The following is a 17,469-nucleotide window of genomic DNA, read 5'->3' as shown; positions in this document are numbered from 1 at the left end:
TACGAGGTGGTTGCATAAGAACTTTATATAAAACAAAAATAAACTTGAGAGGCAAACGGTTAAATTTTCAAGAAAAAAAAATTCTGTACGCTTGATAAACCCAGTATCGATTGAAATGACAAAATCTCAGCATCTGTCTAAATATGTCCGACTCGGTCAGAAAAACCTGAAATTTATCTGATTTTCCGGCAGTTATTCTTTTAAATTTTTATTGTTTTTCTTGCAAAAAGTTGTGATTTTTTATGAGATATATTTGTGATTAAACTGACCAAGTTTGTGTTCACACATGTTCAATCATTATAACGTGTGTGTTGATTAAACAAATGTGATAAGAAATTAGATATGTGACTGCTATGACAAGCCATGAAATGTGTTTTTATTTGATAATTTCAGATTATTCAATAAAACTTTGTGCTGGTTTTAACTGTTTTTTTTTATAAACCTTTCTTTTGTAATAAGTAAAAAAACTAGAAACGTTGTTTTTAAGTTAGCTATCAATGTTAGTCAGCGCTATGTAAACTTTAGAAGGCTTTTAATCAGTTTAGGTCAATTAAAATAGCAGCAGAGAAGTATCAAAATTTTGGACGAGATTTAGTGATATAGGTCTGTATTATAACGTTTTGAAAATTAACATAAACTGTTAATGATATGATATGGTCTAAAGTTAGAATTAACTGAAATAGTTTTTCGTATTAGTTACAAATTTACAAAAAAAAAAGTATGTTTTAAAAATTACTTGTATTAATCATTTCAACTTTGTGTTTATGTAAGTAAGTTTTAAAAAAAAGTCGTAGTTTGTAGTTTAGTTTGTTTAACTTTTGAGTGTTAATAAATTATCAATATTTTTTTAATATTAAAAAGAAATATAAAGTAGTTTTAAAAAATTTTCATACACTCAATTTCATAAGTTTTTTGAAAAAGTTATGAGTTTATTAGTTTGTAAGTATTTTTCTTATTATAATATATTTGTCGTTTTATTTTTGTTAATCAATGCATTTACTTTTTTATGTATTATTTCACACCTTACTAAGTTATGAATTTGATATTTGAAGCTAGCTTAAACGTTTAAAGTACAGCCTTTTTATATCGTCTTTTTTTATCTATGTAAGTTTTTACGTAAAAACAAATACACTTTCTTTTCCTAAAGGTACAAAACTACTTTTTACTTATAGAAAAGCTATATACCTTATAACAATAATATTTTCTGCAGATATTGTAAAACTAATTAAACATTCAAAAGTTATGAACACACTTCGTAGTTTAGTATAAAAGAATGGTAGTATAAGTAAGTTTAGTAATAACTTGTATTAAGATTTGAATAAGTTGTGTATAGACATAAAATTAAACTAATTTTTATATTTTCTTATTGTTTAATTTTTATAGTTTATGAAACTTAATTTAATATAAAACCATTATCAAAAGTAAAATGTTAGTATACATAAGCTTTTTCAAAACAGTAGAATGCGTTAAAAAGTAACAAATTTACACAGAAATAAAGAAGCAAAATGAAGAATATTAGGTCGCTTATTCAGAGCCTTCTAGCCATTGTGCTTTTTAGTGGAGGTTAGAAATTTTAAAAAGTTTAGATTTTACCACTTCAGTCTAATTAACTTTATTTGTAACACTTTAGCTTCGTTACAAATTACTAAAAATTGCTGTTTCTACAGAATACTTTTTTTTTCTATATACAAAATAGATTTTAAATACGACTAAAACTGTTTACGATTTTGAATATCTGAACTTTCCCATAGCTTCATAGTACTTCATCATTAACATAACTTATTTAAAATATTCTTATAAGCTGATACGATATTCTCGTCCTAACTAGTTTTACTTGATTTAAACATTCAATAATTAGAAATGCACTATTTATTGAGTAAAATGCTCATGATTTATTTTAACAGTTTTTGTTTTTGGTTTATAGTGTAGATAATTTGATATTAAGCCTTACAAATTATGTTTAAAAAAGTTGAGTTTCTTTTGGTATAACATAACTAATATTGAAATCTGTTTCACTTGTTAATTTATACATATATTTCATGTCATAGATTTTATTTTTAATCTTAAGCACCTTTTCAACGAGGTCTAAATTGATAAAAAACACAAGCATTTGCGGTTTATAAAAATCATGCAAAGATTTTATCACGTCATTTATTCAGTAATGCAACTACAAACATAAGCAATTACTTCAGCAATCGATATACAAAACCTTTCGTCTACTACACTATCATTTCGCCCTGCAAGCTCTATGAACAAACGCACTTGCGTATAAAGTAGATTCTAGCATAGAGATAGTTACATATTGATTTACCAAATCACCGTGACTCTATGCAGCAGACATCAGTACAATGCTTGAGTATGCGCGCAGACACATCAAATTATTGATTGCTTTCATGTTGTAGTGAGATATCTTTTTAATGTCATAAACCCGTGTAGAAGTATTGAGTACAGAATGTTTATTATTAAAAAAGTCCTTAATTTTTTTTTTATGAAAACTAGAACGTTTATATATTTAATAAGTTGAACAAGTCTTAAAATCTTTTTTTGGAAAATATTTCAACATTTTGTTTAAACTTTTCGAAATATTTTTTTGAATAAATTTTGTTCTAAAGTACCGTCTCTAAACTTATTATTTTCTGTTTAATTATTAAAACAATAAAACAAAAAGCCAAAACTGAAACTAAAGAAAAATTGACCTGAAAAACTTGATTTAAAAGCCCTGCTGACTTTTACACCTGCTTTTAAAGGCTCAGGTTTAAGATTTTAAACAAAATATTTGGCGGCTAAATTGAGGTCACAACTGTTTAAAGCGAGAAAGCTAACAAATTCAAAGCAATTTTCTGCTTTTCAAAAGGTGCAAATGAAGTTTAACAGCGCCCAAGTTATCTTTCTCACGCCAAAAAAAATATTTTACAACAAAAATATTTGTTTGTTTTGGTTTGGGCTTTTTCGTGGTCGGATTATTATTTTTACAAGCAGTTTTTTGGATGTTTCACATAAGTTAGCAGATGTCACGAATGTGGGACCTTAATTCAGTTTAATAACTTAATTGGTTAATTAGCTTTACTTTGGTATTTTGTTTTGTTTTCATATCACCAGTTATATAAAAAGTATGATTTTTAGTTTTGTTTTCACCTTTTTAGCACGGAAAAATGAGTTTTAAACCGACATAAAAAAGTAAATTTTTGTCTAGTCCATTAAAGATATATTTTTCTAAACTTATGCAGTCGTTTAAACTAGAGCTTCAAATAAATCTAATACTTATTTTTTTACATTTCAAATTGATAAGTGTATAAAGTTAATAAGTAAAAGTTATAAAAAACTAATTACTTAATTTATAGTTTTAATTGGTTTAATATTTAATTGTATTTAAAAAAAAGTTTTATGTACTATAAATTAGTAGTTCAAACTCTTTTTTTAATGTTTAAACCTGCGAAATAAGGTTAAACAAAGCATTAAACTAAGATAAAAGTTTTAATGCCATAAGAAAAAGCTTTGTTTTTTAACTAAACTTAGTTTAAAGTCTGTACTGCAAGTATATTTACAAATTATTTAAGCTATGAAAAGTCAATCCATAGCTGTGTTGTGAACTTTTTTATTGTGATTAATACTACACACCATTAATGCAAAGCAAAATGCTTCGATTGACCTTGATACTATACTCGATATCTATTTTAAATTTTAATGAGTTTTCATTAAAGCTAAGACGAATATAGGTTTAATTAAGACATTTTTGTGCTTTTAATTTTAATATAAGGTATAAAAGCATCAAAAGCTTTAAATATTCATGTATTCATGATCGTAAAACAATAAACTAAAATTAAATTAAAAATAAAAACGATTAAACCTTGAAGATAAAACTCAGTTCATACATTGTTCATAAGACAATATAATATATATTATAACCTTTTATTGCGATCAATTTCTATATCTTAGATATATTAAAACGAAAATGTTTGGAACTTTTAATATACTTTAAGGTTGTTCTAGTAAATAACAATTTCACAGTTTCATTACATTTTTCATACATCAAGTTGTAAAATAGTCAAAATTTTAATTTACAACATGGTAGTTTCGCTTAATGCCATTACGTGTTAATTTGATCAGCTTAAAAGGTTTCAATAGCATATGTCTTCGTTTCAATTAACAAGATTAACTTTAATCTTTTCTTTCGCTTTTTACTTTTAGATGAATGCTTTTTTCTCAGACATGATAAGCACAGTTTTTCTTTGTTTTACTGTAAGCAAGTTTACTCTATATGAAAGTTATTGTGATCTAAAAACTAATCTCATGTATAGTCAACCTTAAAAGTTGCTAAAACTCAATCACTTGTTTTAAGAGGTTAACATAAAAATCGAAATATTTTCAACAAGTTATTGAAAAGTTAAAGAATTTTATTGCAGAAAAAAAAGTTTTTATAGATTAATTACAGTGGCGTTTTAAAATTATGCCTTGGTGTTATTCTTGATACCAGTTTGTATAGAATTATATTCTTTATAATTAATCAGCGCTTAAGTTTTGTAACTAAAGTAATTAAGTAAATATAAAGTAATACATTTGCATAAACACGCATTTTATTTTTTGAATATGACATTCCAAACATTTACCTTTATATAAAACTAACAAAATATTATTTTTATTATTTATCTAACTTCTCTCTAGTTGTTGCGTGCCAGACTACGGTGGTGACCAGAAAGGGATCCTGCGTCTACCTGAGATGCCAGTCAAAAATTCCCCTAAAGGGAGTGTACGCGCTCATGTGGGAAAAGCAGGGACTGAACCACCCCGTCTTCATGAAGATCGCAAACTACCCGGAAAAAGGGGCGACAGGGGCGTTGAAAGGTTCTTTTTGATAAATAGAAATAAAGTTTTGCTTTAAATAATAAAGCGCGTGATAACTGTTTTGGATTTTTTACTGTTATAATAGTTTTGAGATTAAACTTGAAATGTTTAAATTTCACAGAACAACAGTATGGACATTAAAAGTTTCATCTTTAAACTTAACTATGTTTAGTTTAAAGTATGTAATTTAATTAATAATTTTGTTGTTTTTTAAAACCAATTGTTTATATTTAATTTTAGTATACATAGTTTTTATTATTTATTAAACAGATCTAATTATTTGAAAGTTTTGTATTATTAGGACCTATTTTATAAATGAGTTCCCATGTGCTTTAAGTTTTAAGTTGATCAGTTAATTTTAATAGGTCTAAAACTTAGTTTTGAATGAGAGTTTAGCTTTTAAGCTTTACTTATTTGCAATTATTAGCTTCTTGTTTAAATTCTAAAGAGGATATTTTTGCTTAACTGTAAACAAATTTTTATTAAACCAAACTTTACATTTAATCCGCAGTTTTCTTTAAACTCATGAGATGAAAATCATTTATGATGCTTCCAAATATGACTCTACTTATTTTAACTACTTTAGATTTCTACTATTCCTTTCTGGTGATTGGTTTGCATCTTTTACCTTTTTAATGTATTAACTTTTCAGTTATAACTCTATTATATTAACTGTAAGTTTTCTACTATTTTTTACAATATTAGTCTAAAAGTAAATTCTGAAAAATACGTGTAATAACTGTTTTAACAATTTTACTAAAAGACAGTTAAAAGTTTTGAATCAAATATACTTTTCGGTCTAAATAAAAATTTAATTAATTATGTAGCACTAATAAGCTTAAGTTTTATTGCAAGTTTACAATTTTAAATTGTCTTTTTTTAATTACTTGGCTATTTTTATAACTTTTATTTTCAATAGTAACCCACTAACCACCTAAACCTTGATGTAAAATTAAAACATCAAGAACCTTTGTACATAACACACTTAACCTAACCCGCCACATTAACCTTCACTAAAACTCTTCTTTTCCTCACTAAAACTAAAACTCTTTTCCGCATGCTTTCTCCTCGGCGCCCACTAACGGTTGGTTTTTCTTAGCACTGGCGAAAATAGCCGAACAGACGAACCGATCGAGGAAAAGTTAGTTGGAAAAGGCTGCATGCTACTTATTACGTCATCGTCGTTGTCTGCTTTATTCGTACACAGTGACGTCACAATCGAGCTTGATTTGTGGCGTTGCGAAGTTTTGTTTTGGTTCGTGTCGCTTTCGTGAGCTTTTTTTTGAGAATAAATGTTAAACTAAGGTACTGTTTTATAAATTTGTAAAGAAAATGATTAAAGATAACAATTTTCAGTGTACTTTTTAAACTCTTTATAGAATTCAACAAACGTTTTGAACACTTTTTATAGTTAATAGTATTATAAAAGTAATCTACAATGATTGTTTTTGATTTAAATAATGCTATCAAATGATATTTGGAACTTTTTTATTCAGTTTATTAAAACTAACGACGTTTCTCTGCTCAATAGTTTTTAATAGTTATAAAAAATCTTTGTCTTTAATTATTTTTTTTTTTGATTTTCTACAATAAATAAGACAGATAAACAAGTTTACAGAATTTACAATTAAAATATTCTACTTTTATTAACCTTTTTTTCAACTTCTAATCGAATATGATCAGAAAATTTGTTTGTATTTGTGAAAACAATTTGTTAAATCAGCCCAGTAAAATTCGCTTCAAAATATTTTACTAGGTCTGTAACAAATCTAAGTTGTCTGTGTGCTTTGTAAATTTTTTCTCTAAAGATTTAACAGGTAGTTATACTAAAACAAACTTATAGTTTATAATTTTGTTATTAAGCTAAAAAATACAACTTATAGCAATTTTGAAAATTTGTTAGAAGTTTGTTTACCAAGTTTTATATTCTGATGATATTAAATTCACTAGTATTTGAGGTTCTTAACAGTATTTTTAAATGGAAGTTTAGCTCATCACGTAAAAAGGCCCATTGTAAGTCAAGCTAACTCCACAAATAATATTGAAACTTATCAAAATAAAAATGTCAAACGTTTAAAACTAAGTGCAACTTTATTAAAATGTTTTTGATCCATACAAAAGCATTTATTGCTTATGCTACTTTTCGTAGTAAAACAAAAACTGAGACTGACAAACTTTAAGTTAAAGTAAAACTTTCGACTCATAAACTTTTGTTTAGTTTAGTATGTAACTAAAAGAAGATACTTGTACCAGCTAAAAATTTTTTAATTAAAAATAAAAAGGAGGGATTTCGTAATAGCAGCTGTCATTACCTCTGTTTTGCCAAGCTTAAGTTAAAACCAAAAAAATAAAAATCTTTATTACCTGCATGCAACTTTCCTTCGCTAATTCTTATTGAGAGTGTAGAAGCCAAATAAGCGCCTGATAGTTTTTTATGAGTCAGTAAGTTTCCAAAAAGGGCTAGTTTGGATATTATGGGGAAATAACTGATAAGAGAGTGAAAAACTAAACGGGTGTGTGAGTAGTGCAGGGGAGGAGGTAGCTAATAGAGAGTGTCGATATAAGTAATTATAATTTTTTTGCAAAGGGTAATTATGAAAATAAGTATTAGAAGTCCTGATCCCGAACTTATAAAAATCATTTCCCAACTTAAAAAAACCAACGTGCAAACCAACAACAGGCAGGGTGTCTTACTTCGTTTCGAACGCCACCTTGCGGATACTGGACGTGAGGTTGGAGGACGAGGGTCAGTACGGGTGCGTGGTCCTCCCCATCAACGAGGAGGGCATGAAGGAGGGGGAGACGAAGAACCCTCCCACCACGTGGACGAAACTGGTTGTTAATGGTTGGTTTTAATTGGTTTTATTTTTTATTTTTTATTTACATTAGTTAGATGAAGAACCCTCCTACAAGGTGGACTAAACTTTTGGTAATGGTTGGTTTTAACTTGTTATGTGTAAAAAGTTGCAACAAATTAGTTTAAACTTTTTGTTTGTATAAGTTGATTTAATGGTTTGTTTTAACTAGTATCTAAAGTTAAACCATTTTTTTAAGCGGTCGATTTTATAGTTTGATTAAAATTGATGTTAATAAAACCAAACTTATCTATATATGCCAGTTCTAATTTTCATATTTAACAAACATAAAAATCAAGCTAATTTCAATGGTTTGTTTAAATGATTTTATTTCTAGTCTTTGCCTAATACAAAAATAAACTCAACCCTAGTGCCCAGTTTAATTGGTTGTTAAACTGTCACTAACAGTTTGTCTCGTAGATAATGATTTGTTATAAAATAAAGCTATTTGCCGTCTACTTATAATGAACGATACACTATTATATTTAATTTCAAATTAAAGCTACTTAAAATTTGATGATTATTAAACTTTTGATGCGTAGCTTATTATGTTTTAGAATAAAAGATAAACGATCAATTTTTTGAAACATTTTTTTAAAGGTGACATTTTTAAACTCAAATTTAAACAATTTAGATTAAAAGAGCATAAAAAACTTAAAATAAGTATCCACGAGCCGTCGCTATTGCTAAAAAAACAGCAATCAAAATTTTGTTTAAGTGCAAAATCTTATTTCTTAAATTTTATATGTGTTTCAAACAACTATCCGCTAGGCAGTGCTCGAGCTAGTAGAAATTTCGGATTAATTCAAGTTTTATATCAAGTCGATATATATTATAGAGAACATCTGAGATCAGAAAAAAGGTGGATTAATTCAATATGTTCATGTTGAATTCGAGAAAAACAAATTAAAGTTTTTTACGAATGTATATCAGTTCAAAAGTATACAAAAATTATATTTTAGTGCAGAAAGTTCAAGTTAAAGTAATCTTGACTTTTTAGACTTTAATTTTACCAGCAGTTTTTAGTTAATAAGATACATATTTTTTTTAATTTAAATTTTTTTAATTCTTTTAAATGCAGTTTTGTTGGACAAACTGAGTTCTATTCAATCTAGTTACACTGTATATTTATCTTAGCCCAGTTTTAGTAATGGCATACTATTGATTTTCAGACTTTTAAATGATTATTGATAACTAAAAATGAAGTCAAGCAAATTCGTAAAAAAAATATTTTTTATGTTAAAATTCTTCTTCGTAATTTTTAATTTAGCAATTGCAGGTAAGTTTTTGGAATTAAGCTGTTTATTCTTTATTAATGATTTAATTATCACATAACACATTTACATTATTTTCATTTATAGTTTTTCTTTAGTTTTAGATTTTCATGTTTTAAAAGACAACGCATAAAACTGTAAAATTGTTCTTAAAAAATTTCAAACTTTTTTAACGGCCATCGAACTAATTTATTTTACGACTCTGCTGTCTTTGATCGTAGACAAAATAATTGACAGCTCTATGCAATTTTGTAATTGGACTCATATTTAATAAAGCAATTTTAAGGTTCAAAAACAATTTTCTAATATTAATTTTTTTAAAGTGGCTCAGCTATTTTTACCTTTACGCGAAAATTAGTTATACATATTTTTGCGGGTTGAATCTAAAAGTTCACTTGGACTAAAAGTTGCCGCTTATTTAACATGAAATTGCAAATGGTAAAACATATGTATAAGCCTCACGAAGTTCAAGTAAAGTATGCGTCGAAAACACTTTTAATAAACCCCCATGGTTAGGTGAACAAGTTTGCAAATAAAACTGGCGCCCATAAATAATTCATCCCACAGTCGATATATGTGAAAGCATTATAGGTGGGTTGACATGCGTTTCCATGGCAATAAGCCCTTCGTAGTTGCCGTGACGACTGTGAAAGCTGCTGTAAGCCAATCAAAATGTTTTGACAAGCTTTGTTGAAATTCATAAGCGAATTCATAAGTTTTATGTTGAGCTTAGGTCACAGTAGGGACTCAAAACAATCGACCCCTTGACCCTTGAAGTTTTAGAACGCTAATTATAACAAATACATTAGAAATTTTATACACTGAGCTCGTAATTTATTGTTTTAGAAATAGTTTGATTAATTAAAGAAGTACGAAGCTATAATGATTAAAGTAATTATATATATATATATATATATATATATAAATATATAAAGACGAGTTAATTTATTACTTCAATAGTTTTTTGATCGTTTTCAAAAGAAGACGAAACTTGGGTTTTTGTTTCGATTTTTGATCAACTGAGTGCTATCGTGCTTACTGTAAAGTTTGACTTAAAACCACGAGCAACAGATTTATTACTTTTCTTGACGGTGTAAGGTCGTTATGGCAACGCCTCTGTGAACCTCTTGACCCTCAAGCAGTCTCGTAAAAGTCTCGACACTTTCATAAAAACACGATTTTGTATTTTGTTGTTAATGCAGTTGTATTGACAACAAAGGTGTGTGAGTTTAATCCTTTCTAAATATACAAATTTTAATATGTTTAAACAAACTGACTGCCTGTAAAGTTATGTGAATAAATTTTTTGAAGTTCAAAAAGAATTAATTAAGTTGTTTTGGTTGGTTTTAAGATCAGCTTGTAAACAGTATCTCATTTACATGCTGCTTACATTGTATACCGCTTGTTTTGAAAAAAAATATTTAGTATGTTTTAACTATAAAACATAATAATAGAAAAATTTCATATTAAACTTTTAAAGTTTTGACAACTTCAATTTATTAAAAGCAACAAGCAATAATCTATCAATTAACACTTTAGTTGTCGTAGTAAAACCCCTGCTTGACCTCGTGACCTTAACAGCTGTATGTAGCGAGATTCGAATTAATTAAATTCCGAGAATGTCTGCCTAATTTAATTAAATAGTACACGATTGTCGTTTTAAAAAACTACTGTTTCTTTGTTTACTAATTTCCTCGCTAATTAGTTTTGCCGTCTTAAATTAGTTGATATTTTTGTACAGGCCGTAATATATCTATTGAAAATTATACTTTAACATAAACTTTGTTTATTTTAAACTAAATCATATTTTATCAAAGTCTAGTAAGTTGTTATCATTATCTCGAAATAAGTGATTTAGCATTATTTTTGGGGAATCCAATTAAAAATCAAGTGTAAAACTTTTACAATCTATATTGTTTGTTAGTTTCGATGTAAACTAACTTTTTTTGATTTGTGTTTAGATTTTTTATTCTTTATTTTAAAACTTTAAAAGTATTTTAGAAGACGTACCCAACTACACCTAATTTAAATTAATTTTTTTGTCAGAAGTCTGTAAACAATTAGATCATAAACCACATAAAAACAATTTAAGCTCTAAATAATTAGGTCTCTTTAAGCTTAAACTTTAAGTCTTGTAAAAAAACAAGTCTCATTGTTAAACTATTTTAATTCTAAAATAGCGTAATTAAAAGCAGATTACACTATTTTTTATTTTTATTTTCTGAATTTTTTTTTCCATGAAATGAAAGTTGAAAAAGATTACAAAAAAAAACAAATTGTGAAGCACTTTTAGTATAAAGTTTTATAAATAGTTAAAGTAGCAAAACACCAAATACTTTTAAATTTAACCTTTATTTTTTTAGTTTGTCTGAAAACATTTTTATTCTTAAGTTATACAAGTTTTAAAATTGAAAAAAATATTATTTAAGAAATATGTAAAACAAATAAAACTACTTACTCAAAATTATTGTTTTTTTTCATTAAAGTTAACATAACCTCTATACCCTTTTTATTTATTTTACAAAAATTATTCGCTCTACAGAACCTCCAATGTTCCAGCGCACGCCACCAGCGGCGATAGAGAGGCAATTGGGCGATCCCCTCAACCTCAACTGCCTGGTCAAGGGTCGACCGAAACCAGAAGTCACGTGGCAAAAAGACGGGCTTCCGATCAGAACTGACGAATTTGTGAGTTTTGTTTCATGGTCGTTTTAAAGAAAAAATTGTAACTATTTGTTTTATAAGCTCATCTACGTAAAAAGGAGGGTTGTTTTTTAGTTTAGAACTTTTTTTTTAATTTTATAGCCCAATACTTAAAAACACATACTTTTTGATTACTTTTTTTCATAAAACTACAAAGAAAAATTAATTTGTTTTGATTATATAAAACTACATCCATAAGTAATTCCATAAATTACTTTGATACCACTTTGATAGTACTTTTTGATGTTTTTTTTAAGTTTTGTAATGCCTTAATCTAAAAAAAACAAGCAAAACGAATTATTTTCTCCTTTATTACTTTTTTACTTTGATTTATTTAAGTTTCGGACAGTTTTATTACTTTAGACATTTCTGAAGAATTTTAACGTTTTAAACCAATTAGGAATAGTTTAAAGTATTTGAGTAATTCGAGTTGACTTTTTGAAACAAGCATGATTAATCTGAAAGTTTCCACATGAAGTTTTGAAATTATTCTTTTTAAAACAGGCTTGACTTGCAAGGATTAAAGCTAAAAATAGAGCTTGATTTTGTTATGTCAATTTTAATAAAGCTTAATTGCGTAACGTTTTAATTTAGCACACTGCATTTGAGTTTCTAAAAATCAAAACAAAACAAGAAAACAACTATAAGAATCTAATTTTTAAATGCTATTTTACTTCAGTTTACATACGTAAAAAAGAGTCTGTTCAGTTTTTAACTATATCCTGTCTTTATTTAACGTTGAATAATTCATTTTAATTAAAAGTAGATTTAAGTATTATACTTTTATAACTAGTTACTATTTTCTAATAGTAATCTAATCTAAAATTTGTTGATTAATGAATCAAACTAACTATTAATCTTGTGAAATAACTTTATACTTAAATATATTTAGCTGGAATTAGAGGTTACAAGCAGTATTTAATAACCGTTATCACAACAGAATTATTTTTGAAAAATATATAACAAAGAACCTTGAAAACAACTAAACCACCTTGATATTTCCACAGAACAAGAAGTGGGAAATAAGCGGTGGGAATTTGGTCATTTACAAAGTGGCACGGCACCACCAGGGCCAATATATTTGTCAGGGCAGCAACATTGAGGGGGATGTCATGCACAAGACCACTGTCCTCGTAAATGGTATGAAGTTTTATTGTTTAAGATGCAAGATATATCTACTGAAACTGAATTTCAAAACATGGTAACTGTTTAACAATAAAAAGTATATCTTATAGTAAGTATATATTTTTAATAACTTTTCATTTATTTTGTATCTATATAAAAAAGTCTTTCGTAGAATTAATAACATTGAAGGTAACGAACAACCTCTTTATTTCTTTTGTAAAAACGATTAGAACAGAAATGAATTTGATTTACTATTTGGAAAGCATAAAATTGATTATATGCAGATTCATTGACGTTATCTTAAAATTTTATCCCTAAAAATTCCATAAAACAAAGTAGTAAATTTGCATAAATAGAATTTTATTCAGTTTTTTTTTTTTTTTTGATACAAAAAATTTAAATTTTACATAACTTTGGTTTTTTAATCTTAAAACGTAAAGTTTTGTTATATGAGAACGCAATAAAAAACTTTTTTCTCTGATTAAGTTAGGATTTGGTACAACTAAAATCAATACCTATTTTAGGGTAAATATTTAACAAAACAGGTAATTATATTTAAACTTGTGTTAAATAGATGAGCTTTATTGTGTCTTTTTCAGCTTTAAGCTTATTAAAATATACATTGTCAACTTTAAACTTTTAAATTTAGACATGTAAAAGAAATGTTTTACTTTATGAAAAAACTTGAATTTTAGGTTTATATAACAAACATTTTATGGTATATTTTGTAAACAAGACCAATACATACAATCACCGTATTGTATTTTCAGCTCAATTAAGTTTGAAGTAAGTAAGTTAAGTTGTTATGTTAAAATTTCGTTTTTATAGACATCTAAGCTATCTTCATCCTTATTGAAAAATTTAACAACGTCTTTACATTTAATGCAAAGCAAATGTAAAAACAAACACACAACAAGTTGAAGCATGAGAAACAAAAACATGTTTGTTTGTTTTATATACAAAACCATTTTTCCTGTTTGTTCGAAAAATAAACAGCTTCAAAAATTAATAAAAACATTCAATCATAAACATACAAGTATAACTTTTGTGAAAAATTAAGTTTAATATAAAACACTTTATATCAAGTTGTACGTACTTTTTGTACCTGGTACCTTGCTAAACGTACAACGTAGTTGCGGTTTGAGTAAAATTCTGAAACAACAATAGAAGTTTGGGGTTTTTATCGCAGTTGTTTGTATCGCATACAAAATCACAGAGTCGTTTGCTGTTTCGATAATAAACACTCGTGTAAAAGCATGGGAACTTGGCAATTCAAAATTTGTTTCAGAGTTGTAGCAACTTTTAAACAAAAGACACAAAAGAAAAAAAAACTTTTATAGAACACCTGTGTTTTTAATTAATTTTTTGCATGTATACTTTAAATTTAAAAAGTTCAAACAAGAGTATTTGAATAGCTAAAACGGCGGTGTACAACTTTTCTTGTGAAGCAATGTTGAACAACTTTTAACGCTTTAAATAAAAGTAGTTTAAACGTGTAGTTGTTAACAAAAATAACTAAACTGTTAGTTCTTGCAAAACTCAGTTCGACTATGTTTTAAGTTGAGCTGAGTCCCGGACAAGACGTTAAAAGGTATACGTGGAGTGCGACCCGATTACCGAAAGGTTCCACCCTTATAAAAACTAACACAAAGTAATGTGTTTTAGCTAGTGATTTATTTTAATTAAGTACTCACAAACATTTCACAGCCCCGCCAATAATCCACACGAAACCGAAGAGCATAACGGTCAAGGAAGGAAAAGTGGCTCTGTTCAGGTGCAAGGCGGGAGGATACCCGGCAAACATCACCTACGAGTTAGTTTATCTGTTTGCATATGTTTGTTATGTGATTTATGTAAAATAGAAAGATGCCAAGTTAACATAACGTACAAGTTTATTTTTTTACTTTGTATCTAAAAATAGTTAAAACTTACAAGCGTTCAAGATGGTTGTGGCCCGTCTAAAAGTTTGTAACACTAAAATGCTGTTTGAAAATATTCTCGTTTATGATGATTTAGTTTAACAATTTGTTTAATTGTTAAAACATCTACAAGTTTACTATTTTATCTATTTTGTATGCAGTTAAATTCATTTGCAATTAAACTGTAAAAACTTTTGTTAATAAATTATTTTTTGTAGCTGTTTTCATGCATAGGACCTTAAAGCTGTTTTTTTGTAAAATTTAATTCTTTTAATACTAGTATTTTTCTTTACTTAAAAAATTAATGTCTCGTGTTCTAAAAACTTATTCGTTTATTAAGCTTCACTTCAACTTAAAATAATTTCAAAAATATTTTTAGGTTTACATTTTGGTAAATAAACTGCATGTAATGTTTCATAAATATTTTAACAACTTTTAAAGTAGTGCCGAAAATACTTAATTTTTTGAACCCTTAGAAGCACAAAAACAAATATTCTCGTACCTAGACGGATTACGTTTACTTACAATACTTTAAAATCTATAAAAACTTCGAACTAAGCACAAAGGTATCAGGGATTAGTTGCGTAAAAGTATTTGAAATCAATTACAGAGACATTAAAACTATTTACGTTCGTATACAAGTTTGCAAGCGCAAAAGATTACATTCAGTCTAAGACGCAGATCAATAAGTACAATTCTAAATCGAAAAAAAAAACTAAAATATATTAGACTTCAGATCAGATCATTTAATTCGCAGACATTTAAATAAAAAAGGCAGCTCAGGAGTTTTTTGAGTTTTTTTTTTAATGTTTAGTTAAGCAGAATGATTTTAATCAACTTTGCCCAAAACTAAGATTTTTAAACGTTAGTATACGGCTGTAGAATATTTACGACTCAACTTAAATACGTTCAATTGTGTGGTTGAAGCTACGTATTTTTAAACACGCACGTTCAAAAGCCATAAAAGAATTTTTATTTACCAGGTGGCACTACAACGGTAAGAGCAGGTCGCAGCTCCCGCCGAAGATCAGGAGCAGGATGAAGAGCGAGCGCGGCAACCTGCAGCTGTCCAACGTGAGGAAGGAGGACGCCAACGCCACCGTGACGTGCGTGGCCAGGAACGGGTACAAGCCGAACCCGAACGCGTCAGCTTCACTGGAAGTCGAGTGTTAGTTGTGACGTCATAACAAATTTGTGAAATAACTGCACAAGTTGGTGTAGAAAACAAGTTCGAGATATTTTTTAAATGTCAAGTTGTTTTGGTACAAGCCGGATCCGAATGCGTCAGCTTCACTGGAAGTTGACTGTAAGTTGTGACGTCATAGTTAAGTTTTGAAATAGCTGCATACTTTGGAAAGTGTGAGATATTTTTTAAATGATAAGTTGATTTGGTACGAACCGGATCCGAACGCATCAGCTTCCTTGGAAGTCGAGTGTTAGTTGTGACGTCATAGTAAGTTATGAAATAGCTGCATAAGTTGGTATAGAGAACAAGTGTAAGGTATTTTTTATATGTCAAGTTACTTTGGTACAAGCCGGATGCCAACGCGTCAGCTTTGTCGAGTGTTAGTGTGACGTAATAACAAATTGTGATATCCATAAGTTGATATAAAAGTACTACTACACATTTAACGAATACTTAGATGTTATTTTTTATAGATATTTTTATATAGATAAAATTCTAACTGAAGTATTTTCAGCTACCTAACAAAATTGTTTAAATACACAAATGCATAAAACTTAAGTGAAACAATAAAACACAGAAATACGTCAAAAACTTTTTGACTTCTTATTAAGTAAGCTATCGTACGATTGTTAAATGTATGCTTTTACAAGCTGCCTTTGTTTTGTTTTGTTTTAGCTTATTCTAAAACTTTACATTTCACATTCATTTGTTGTTGGTTTAGCTGATTTGTACCCTTTTGTTTGAAAAATTGAAGTTTTTTTAATGCAATTAAGTTTAAGTCTTCATTAAAATTTAACTACGTTTGAAACTAAGATGTTTAAATCATATTTTATGTTTACTAAAAATAACTAAAAAGTGTATTGATTAAAAGATTAGCAAAACAAAGTTTTTCTTTACGTAGTTTATCTCAAGTCAATATTTTTTGCGTATTCCATTCTGATCGTTTTTTAAGAACTTTACAAAAAACACTGTTAAAAACACCTTACTCATAAAAAACTATATAAAAGAATTAAAATCTAATTTGTTTAATATTTTTAAAAATTTTAAAAAGCCTAATTAAATGTTTCCAAGAGTCACAATAATTTATTTTATAACTTTTTCAAGTAATTATTCAAGTGAACTGTGGGAAAATGATTACTTACTTTCAAATATAAAATTCAAACTAAGGTGAATGCGAGTTTGCGGTAATGTATTTTGGCTGCTACTTTGCTGTAAAACGTCACATAAATACATGTTAATAATTTTCAATTAATTGTTTTGAAAGCCAGACAAACATTTGTTTTGCAATGACTAAAAATTAATTTTTGTGTGAACTTTCTCTAAAGATTTGTTTTAAATGTGTTACACAGTTCAAAATATTTTCATAACTAAGTGTAAATTTTAAGCTCCGTTTTTATTTTATAAGCCAATGAACTGTACAAACCGAACGGCTAGTAAAAGTTCTTTCATGTGTTCTTTTTACCTTTTATAAACTTCTTAGTCTTGAACATAGCGTACGACTTAGTTTGGTCAAACAATCTGCTATTTTACACCGTGAAAAAGCAACAGAATGTGCTTCCAGACAC

General features: G+C 27.7%; 1 protein-coding gene across 2 annotated transcripts in view; it reads left to right on the top strand.

Moving 5' to 3' along the window:
• The first annotated feature begins 1,208 nt into the window (after positions 1–1,208).
• Positions 1,209–17,469, top strand: part of LOC145841952 (protein turtle homolog B-like) — a 33,748-nt gene continuing 17,487 nt past the window's right edge. For both annotated transcript variants that reach the window (XM_082949265.1, XM_082949266.1), the window contains exons 1-8: positions 1,209–1,285; positions 1,491–1,563; positions 4,663–4,842; positions 7,523–7,687; positions 11,514–11,659; positions 12,682–12,814; positions 14,507–14,612; positions 15,702–15,886. In XM_082949265.1, the coding sequence (XP_082805391.1) occupies positions 1,506–1,563; positions 4,663–4,842; positions 7,523–7,687; positions 11,514–11,659; positions 12,682–12,814; positions 14,507–14,612; positions 15,702–15,886 (973 nt within the window). In that variant the 5' untranslated portion in view covers positions 1,209–1,285; positions 1,491–1,505. The remainder of the gene's footprint in view (positions 1,286–1,490; positions 1,564–4,662; positions 4,843–7,522; positions 7,688–11,513; positions 11,660–12,681; positions 12,815–14,506; positions 14,613–15,701; positions 15,887–17,469) is intronic.

Source organism: Thalia democratica, chromosome 8 (genome assembly GCF_965202585.1).
Source record: "Thalia democratica chromosome 8, ktThaDemo2.hap1.1, whole genome shotgun sequence".
Taxonomy (NCBI): Eukaryota; Metazoa; Chordata; class Thaliacea; order Salpida; family Salpidae; genus Thalia; species Thalia democratica.
This window is presented reverse-complemented; position numbering and strand designations above follow the sequence as displayed.